General features: G+C 35.4%; 1 protein-coding gene across 3 annotated transcripts in view; it reads left to right on the top strand.

Annotated features, from left to right (window-relative positions):
• Window positions 1–6,145, top strand: part of MTX3 (metaxin 3) — a 13,882-nt gene extending 7,737 nt beyond the window's left edge. For 2 of the 3 annotated variants that reach the window (XM_015590534.2, XM_006913180.3), the window contains one exon: window positions 864–6,145. In XM_015590534.2, coding sequence (XP_015446020.1) covers window positions 864–871 — 8 coding nt within the window. In that variant the 3' untranslated portion in view covers window positions 872–6,145. The remainder of the gene's footprint in view (window positions 1–863) is intronic. The other variant, XR_439198.3, reaches the window with a different exon arrangement.
• The last annotated feature ends 3,463 nt before the right edge of the window (window positions 6,146–9,608 follow it).

Here is a 9,608-nt window from a genome sequence, read left to right as displayed (position 1 = left end):
TTGGTCTAAAGACTCAGTCTGAAAGAGCTGATCTTTTTGAGTGGAATACAGGTCATTTTCATTGAGGCAATGAGGGTTGAAAGAACAGTAGTGCTGGGATAAGACTCGAATTCAAATTTCAGCTCTGAAACTAGTTTTGCAACTGAATGCAAATTCCTTAACCTTTCTGAGCTTCATTTGCTTATCTGTAAAATAGGAAATGATTGTATCTGCTTTATTTTTCTTCACAATGGTGTTAGGAAGATCAAATGAGGTATTGCATGTGAACATATGTTGTAAAAACTGTGGAGCTTAGTGTAACAGAAATATTGCTTTTACACTTATAAGATGATGTCTCAAACCAGGTCATGCTAATGGTTGAGTTTATTAGAGCAGTGGCCCCCAACCTTTTTGGCACCAGGGACCAGTGCTCCTATGAGAATTCAGTTTATGACAATCGGAGGTGGAGCTGAGGCAGTGATGCCTAGCACTGGGGAGCGGCTGTAAATACAGATGAAGCTTTGCTCCCTGGCCCACTGCTCACCTCCTGCTGTGCGGCCCAATTCCTAACAGGCCATGGACAGTCCATAGCCCCGGAGGTTGGGGACCCTTGCAGTAGAGTATTCATTTTGTGGAATTAACTATAATTTTGTAAAGGCATCAAGGATGGGCCATATTGCTTTTATACATATACTGACTCAGCTGGTATTTGAGGTATGACATTTAGAATTCCTGAGAGATTATTTGCAAGAAAAAGGTTTCTCCAGCAGTTCTAGAAACATATGTTCTGCACTCTTCCAGGCTATAGTTTGGATGGGGAGGCTGCAGTCCACATAAATGGTGCCACAGCCATTAGTCAGATGTGCCTTTTGTACTTTCCACAGATGGATGACAATCTTCGCCAAAGCCCTCAGCTTCCTCCTCGGAAACTGCCAACACTTAAATTGACTCCAGCAGAAGAAGGCGATTCCTTACAACGGCTTTCGCCCTGACAGACATCTTGCTTTGTGTCCACAGTCATATGATTGTTGCAGTGAACTCTTACACTCAGTGTGTGAAGGCAAAAAGAAAATGCTATTAATAAGTATAATGAAGATTCTAAAACAAAAGAAACTTTCTATGACACCTATTTTTTTTTTTTAATTAGGAAGCTTGCATTTTAGCGTGGCAATGCACTTTAAATACCATCTAAGTGAATGCTAAATGAACTTGAGGGGAAAAAAAGAAAACACATTGTACTGTATATAAAAAAACCTGCCTTAATCTTGGCAGATTTTTGCCTTTGGTTCACATGTTGCTGACCAAAAGCTACAACTCTGTTTTGATTATGCACTCTTCATTTATTCAAGCAAATTTATTAAGTTTTCTTAGACCAGTCTGAATATCTAATATGTGGCTCTTTGGCTGAGGCCTTTTTCTTCTGTTTAGAAATCTGATGCCTATTTGCAACATTAGGAAAAAATATATTATCCAAATGTTCTTTTTACTTCAATAGAAAAGCCTGTATTTAACTTTAAAAATGAGGAATGTGCTTTATAATTATGCTTTCATGAGTCTAAATTTTGGGGGGAGTGGTTAGTATCATATATATATTAAAGGTTATATATAATATTTATCTGACTATATGCACTTCAATATAACATTAATATTTGCTGTTGTATTCAATATAGGTTAGTAAGGGCTCTTTTAGTTAATTGGGCGAATGTGGCAGCTTTAGACCTAAGTATTTGTAGTATGTCTTTAACTCTAGTCATCTCTTTTCTTGGATAGATTTCAGGAGAACTGAATATGTTGGTCATTGTTATTATTGCCAGGCTGTAAAGTCTCATTGAAACTTGCCCAGTTCATAGACACTACTCAAAGAGCCCACCGTCAGAGTAATAGAAGTACCTACTGTATGCCTGATCCAAGTTCACCAGGCTTGGCTCAGGCCAGTCCAGTGGTTTTTCAGAAGAAGCATATCATGTAGTCAAAAGCTTTATGACAACTAATTACTATTTATGTAGTTTAACTACAGTTGAAGGATCCAATGGAATAATCAGAAATAGTAATTTTTAAGAATATTTTCTATTTATTTGTTGCTGAACTGTTAAAGGGTTTGCTGTGCAAGTAATTTTACTTACAGTAAGATCTCGCTTATTTTAGTGGCTGAGGTGCTTCTGTTGTTCTAAAACCACTTCTGGGGTTTTTAAAATATAGGACCATGTTTTTGATTAGTGTCTTAAAAGATTACTATGGTGCTCAGCAAATCTTATCACGTTCTGCAGAAACCCACATGTTAAGAAAACAGCTTTGTCTTCAAGAGACTCATCTAATTTGAGCTGAGTGGAGCTCAGCTGTGTTTGACCTGGATCCTCTCAGTTTGTTCTGTATTTAGGTAGCTATTTATACAGGGGTCTTTAAGTCTTTGTAAATATTTTTCTTGGAAGTTTTAAATAAATGAAAAACAAGGTAGTCTTCAAAATCTTGTTCATCTGTTTGGATGCATTTAGGGAAAGTAACACATGAGTTTCATATTCTGCAACAGGTGGGACCGTGTGTGTGTGTGTGCACGCACACCCATTATGTGTTAATCTAATAGATTAACACATAATGGACGTGTTACGAATAGTCTATATTGAAAATCCTAACCAGAGGACTTTATTGTCCTCTATGAGTGATGTATATTAGAGAAGGTTGGTTAGCACATTAGACATCTGTTGATGCTTTAGTCAGGGTTAGTCATTTTCAATTATGACTTGTATTAAAATTTCCAAAAAGCATTTGAAGTGATTTACAGTTGTCAAATGCATGTAAAACAGGACAATTAAAATTAGTTTGGGAAGGATAAAAAATTTATAGACGAAAGAGCTATACCGACCCTAACAGATTCTAAAGTTGAATGGTAAATTTAACTCCAAGTTTCTCCATAGACAAAGTCAGAGATAATACTGGGTTATGTAAATTTTTGTCAATAAAATTGCTAATGTCCGTGAATAAGAAAATGTGTTTAAATTTTTATAAGAAGGTGGGAGCTCATGTTTTTACAACACGGACTGCAGCCGATAAGCATACTGTAATGTTTCATGTGTTGAAAGTTTAATCAAAAGCCATCATTTTAGAATAACAAGTATTTTCCTTTTTTAGCAGAGATTTATTTCCGTTTGGTCATTCCAGCTCTGAACTGCCTTTAGCCTTATACTATATAGACCATGATGCTTTGAGATTGCCTTTCCTAAGATGCAAATGTGATTTAGATAAGTGAAAATTTATATGTTGGTTTATTTAGTAGAGGTTCTTTGATATAAGCCAACGAGATGCTAGGAGCACAAACCACTCCAGAGATTGCCACACACATAAGAAGCTCTTAGAAAGGAACAGCTTTTCAGACTGGGCAGCTTAAGATTAGCCTGTCAGGATATGCTTTGGAGAAAGTTTGAGTTTGCTGAGATAAATGGGCCCACAGTCTTAAACAAAATGCTGTGAGCTACTTTCTTTTGGAGGTAATGATGGAGGATAATATAAAAAGGTTCTATGGTTGTGTTTATATTTGTTGGTGGTATAGGATTAGAAAATTGGTCAGGTAATTCCCATTTGATAAAGATCCTCCATCAGTTGTCATCAGTCATCCTTAAGACTGACCATTCTCATGACACTAAAGAAACTGTAAAGAACATTGAGGATGGTCATTCCTCCCTCCCCCGCCCCCTGCCCCAAAAAAGGTTGACATTAACAAAGAAATCAAATTTCGACTTAGGTATATTTGTATTATTTTGGGGGTACTAGAGGATTGCAGATTTTACATGAAATCAGAAGCCTTTTGATTTCCCTTTGTTATTTCTATTTAATATTGCTAGATACATTAACGCGAAGGAATAGGGAAACTTATTTCAATCAGAGCTAAGTTATAATTTTCAGAACTCTGCAAAAATGGAAAAACTACATATAAAAATAGGCAAAAATTGGAAACAGTGATAGTATCGCAGAAAACCATTTTTTTAAAGGTAGCTTCATGTGATAAAACTTAGAAGTCAGTAATATGTATTCTTAGAGCCTCTTCCAAGAATATACATTTACCGGGCCCATTAAATTTTTTGATAGTTTTTCATAAACTGTCAAAAATTTTAACTCTTTAAAACCAATACATAAATGCTTAAATGTAAAGACAAAAAGCTCAGTGATGGATACACAGGATTTCTCTGTACTGTTTTTGTAACCTGAGAATCTATAATTATTTCAAAATGAAAGTTTTAAAAAGTAAATTCAATACAGTAAATTTATCATTATCTACATAAACTATGATTTAAAATTTAATGTGCCAAAGATACTATCCAGTATTCAGTTCCAGATAAATAAATGTAAATTTATATAAATTAAATATTATTTAATTTATAATAAATATAATTATTTAATTTATAATAAGTATAATTATAAATGAAATATCATTTCATTCTTAAATTTAAAGAAAAAATAACTCAGGTATGTAACAAATAACTATCTAAAGATCTGGTTTGCCTTACGAGAATAGAAAAAACAACCTAAACCTATGAACTCCTTTTCCTCAGGATATAAAAATTCTATGATTTTATGTTTGTTATTGTATCTTTTCCTGCTTATGGTCCCTGGATTTACTTTTGAGGATAAAGTATTTTGAAAAAATTTCTATGATTCCATGTGGCAATTTTTCTTTGCTTTGCATGTATTACCTCTCTAACAGCACAGTGTGACAGAATGTATGCGGGGACCACACTTCACTGAAGAAGGTGCAGTCTGTCTACATGCTTTTTGTATTAAGCTCACAGGGATTTAGTAATTGACTTTGTCTTGGTTTGGTTATTTATATAATTGAAATCCTTAGCAGAAGGAATCAACTTGGAATTCCAGGACAATTTTCCAAACCACTTTTGGCTGTGCTTTAAAAGTACCAAAAAAGCAGTAGGTATTTATGACACTAAAGTCACATACAAACTGGTTATTTTTTTATATATACACATATACACACACATATAAGTATGTATACATACAAAGTGTCATAGAAAATTTACAGTTGCTTCAGTGACAAAGCAAAGGAAGATTCATATTTTCCAGTTCTATTACTGAAGACATGGTCTAAACAGAGACTATATGTCTGTGTGCACATTTTCAAGGATGAAGGTTTATAATTTTCATTAAATTCTCGGTTTCTATATCCTCCCAATTTTAAACGTCACTAGCGGTTTCTATATCCCCGCAATTTTAAACCTCACTAGCCTCCAAATTTCAGAGGACTAAGTATGTTTGATTTCATTTCAAAGTATAAAACCAGATCACTAATCAAGCATAAGGATCCTTTCGTTGTTTTCCGCAGTGTCTATGGTTGTGTACCTGGAACTCTGTGCTTTGGGTGTGTATTTATTTGATAGAAAGCTTGCCTTTGGGTTTTGAGTTGCAGTGTAATCGTGAACATCTAGCCACGTGAAAAGCATTTGGACCTTTGTTTTGATTCTTTAGTTTTCCTCCTATAAATTCAGAAAAATGCCTTTTAATCATTTAGTTTATATATCCCAGATCCTTGGAAATCAAGAAAAATGACTTGCCAGAGTTAGCATCAGTCCTCAGCGAGTCATGCACTGTAGAGAAGGTTGTGCTGGCCATTTGTTCTTTGGACTACTGGCTACTTCTTTTGCAATGCTGGTATCTTTATTTCTGGGAGAAGGAAGGGTATACTCAAGCTTTTATGTTAATTGCATGAAGATGAGCCTTATTCCTCTTTGGACTTTATGAAATAGGAAATAATATCTTTCCATTTTTCTGCTCATCTGGAAGTAGAAATTTGCAGTGTTTGTAACGTAACGTTAGCATTTTGGAAGATGGACAGCAAAGAAGATAAATATGTGAATACACATATTGGCTTTGTTCCACCAAGCCTATCTTTGAATGGTAAACATTTTAAATATCTGTTCTAGTGTACAAATGCTCTAGTTTTGACATAATCTAAAGCGATGTTGGTCATAATTTCAATATTCTTTCCAGCCTTGCTTAGTGTGAATGTATTTTACTCAGAGACTATGTATAAATACCCAGAAGTGGTGATGGTGAAAAATGCTGTAAAGAATTAATTCTGATAAATAAGAAACTGGATATAATGTCAAAATAGCTATTTTCACAATAAAATCTCAAATTGCTTGAATGTGTATTAAATCCTGAATTGATGTTATTTATTCTTTGAGGCTAATATTTTCATTGACAAGAACTCTGGTGTGGCTGAAAATAGTTATTCAGTGTTGGGACTGAGCTAGATGGAGATTGTCCGTTCTTTCTGTGATGCATTGAGATACCTGTGCTCTATCCACCCCATGTGAAGGGAGGTTAGAGGCCTGCTCCCTAGGCCACTGGCAGGCATTTGATCTCAGACTGCTCACACAACTCTTTGGAGCTACAGTTATCACTTTGGCTCTCTAAGTTTTTAAAAAATTTCCCTTTTGCCCACCAAGATAGTCCAGTGATGTTCCGTGTAATTGAATGGAAGACATACACTGAGATAAATAATGCAGTTCTCGTTAAGGGGTAGGACATATGGGTATAGAGAATGGTGTTAAAGCTGTTAGTCAAGTAAGGGTAGGTTCCCTGAGAAGACAAATATATTTATTAGAATTTATTTTTTTAAATTAAGTATAATTTACATATAGTGTCATATGCATCAATCTTCGAAGTAGAGCTGTTCAGGTATGTAAATACTTCTCTCACATGAGAAGCCAGCCACATTTTTGTTGATATCCCCAAAGAACACAAATCTTAATTGCATATGAACTTTGGATTCCAGATAAAAGGTCCTTGAGTGGACTGAGGTGGTTGATAATGATCACCTACCTTTGGCAAGAGAGGAGGAAAGAATAGTTGGTATTATGGGATAATGGAATTCTTTTGTGGTGAGGCAACTATTTGGAGTCACAAAGTTCAGAACTGTACAGCCAAGAACTTCAGCAACTTCAGTTCCTAACTGCCCAGCACAGAGGCTTGACTTTGGTCTGGGACTGTCCTGGGTACTCTCAGAAACTCCTGGATGACTGTTTAGCATGATGTCCCTCAGTAGATGGGTAGGCTACAACATAAACAGTGCTCTGTTCTCCTTTGCCACTAATAGCAGCTAATGGTAGGAAAACTTAACTTTTGCTATATTGGGATCCATAGGAGAAAGATTGAGATAAAGGGAACCAGTAAGATCATTGAGCGCTGCCAGTATGTTTGAGACAAGTGTATATAAGAACAAGAAGGAAATAGTGATAGGGAAATGTAAGGGTCTGTCTTACTCAAGATCATCTTGTAATTATGTTCCTAGTGGTAGAGCAAAGGAGAAACTAATCCCTTCGTCATCTAACGGACTAGAGCTTCAGGAGAAAGAATGAGAAACTATGGTCCATTTTTCCAGGTACATTAGTCAGTCCGCTGGAATGCTTTAAGAATGATTAAGAAATGAAGACAGCTGTGTATCATCAAAGACATTTGTAATTTCTAACACAGCCAACTTGCTCTAAAAGTTGTATTTTCCCCAGTGAGCGAGAGGCTTTATATTTATCCTACTTTTTGAGTGAGTGAAAGAAATAGGAAAATTTTAATATTTATGAATGCAATTAAGGATTAGTTCCTCAGATTCTAGTTTGGGGATGGTGGTTCTTTCACAAACTCACATTTTGAAAAAGTTAAGCAATCTTTTTGTGTAGAAGGAAGCATGACACTTTCCAAATATCACACTTTAAAAGCAAACAGATTTCAGTTTTATTTTAAATGCAAGTAGCAAACTGACTGACTTGAAGATGGTCAGATTGTGCCTATTCTGATATGCGTTGTCCCAGTTTTTCCATGAGGGGAAAAATTGCTTTTTTTCATCTAATGATCATGATTTACATGTTGTATTACCTATAACCTCTGATTCAAGGGCGATAGTTACTGCTAAATGGCTTAGAAAAAGGTGAGAATGGGTATAGCAGATGTAGAAATTGAGAGGAAAAAGAACCAAAGAGAAAGGAACTCTAGAATATGATATAATTGGGGCTGTGGAGATGAAGAATGGGATGTAGAGAGACAGTGGACTTTAGAATTAGAAAGCCAAGCTTAACATAAGATACCAAATTGGCGTTCTTGAGCAAGTTACTTGATTCTTAGTCTGCATTACTGTTTATTGCAATGCAGTCGAATAACTGGATCTAAATACAAATGGACAGTGGCCATCTGGGAGAAAATATTCAACTAGTTATCAAAGAAATACACATCTAAATGCTGATTCATTGGATCTTGGATGAACATTTTTATATGTTTGGTTTTTTTAATTCCTAAAATTTAGAAGACATCCAGCCCTAGTTCACCTCTTATGAACCACTTCTGTTAACATACTGGTATCAGTTCTTCCAGTCTTTTAATTTCTATACACTCACACACATGCACAATCCTGTATATCTTGTAATCCCATAGTATGTACGATTCTGTAATGTACTTTTTCACTTAGTGTTCAGAAAATCTTGTAGGTCATTACATATTCTATGTGATTTTATTGTATGAATGTGCACTGTTTATTTCATTCCCTTGTGATGATGGACACTGAGGTGAATTCTTGTAATGGTCCTTGTTACATATTATTAAATTGCTTCTCAGGAAGATCGCATCACTCTACATCTTCCGCAGCCCTATATAGGAAAATCTCTATTACCTGCAACCCCTCCAGTGCCACGTATTCCTTCTCTCCTCTCCAACTTGTTAGATTTAAAAATAGCATTTTTATTTATTTAATGTGTATTTCTTTGATAACTAGTTGAATATTTTCTCCCAGATGGCCACTGTCCATTTGTAGTTCTTCTGTAAGTTGTCTCATCATATTCTACATAAAAGGCAAATTCCTGAACTTCTCTGAGACCCTGTTTTCTCAGCTGCATGCTGGGGCTTCCATGTGGTCTAACTGAGACCACACAGTGCAGATCCAAAACATGGCAGGTGCCAACAGTGTTATTTCCCTTCGTGTTCCTTCCTGGAATAAGAGCTCCCAGAAGATGGAGACTCTTTCTTTATTGTAGTCCAACAACTAGCACAGTGCTTGGAACATAGAAAGGGTTCAAAAAGTTTTTGAGGAAGGAAGAAGAGAGAGGATTTGAAAACATTTTGAGTATATCAGGAAAAGGAGTGAGAAAAGTTGAAGCCAAGATCCAATGAATCAGCAGTGAGAAAAGTGGTGGGTTCCTCAGAAGCTTACTATTAAAATAGAAGAATTTAAGTTTTACTCTCAAAACTCTACTAAGAAACAATTTCTTATAGACTGAAGTGGCTAAAGGGCTTTAAATACCTATATTCAAGGCTATAACCAGCCTGGAAAAGTTGAGTGATTTTTTTTCTGGTAAGCTAAAGAGTAAATATACTAGGAAAGGTGACTAGTTATAGGAAGTAAAGTATTTTGTAAAGTGAATAATAATTTAAAAAAAGATTAATCCTGATTTTCACATATTAGATTTGCCAAGACTAGGAGCAAATGTGTAACAATAATAATCACATTAAAAATCACATTAAAAAAAAGTTTTAAAGTAACCTAGAGCTGTGATGCCTCAGATGGAAGGAAGAGAATTGATGTTAAGTCTTGTTTCAATCAACATGTCCTGTGATCGTGGGTGAGAGAAGTCAGTGGTTCA

This window comes from Pteropus alecto, unplaced genomic scaffold (assembly GCF_000325575.1).
Source record: "Pteropus alecto unplaced genomic scaffold, ASM32557v1 scaffold20, whole genome shotgun sequence".
NCBI classification, from domain to species: domain Eukaryota; kingdom Metazoa; phylum Chordata; class Mammalia; order Chiroptera; family Pteropodidae; genus Pteropus; species Pteropus alecto.
Note: the sequence above shows the minus strand (reverse complement) of the source record. Positions and strands in the feature narration are given on the sequence as shown.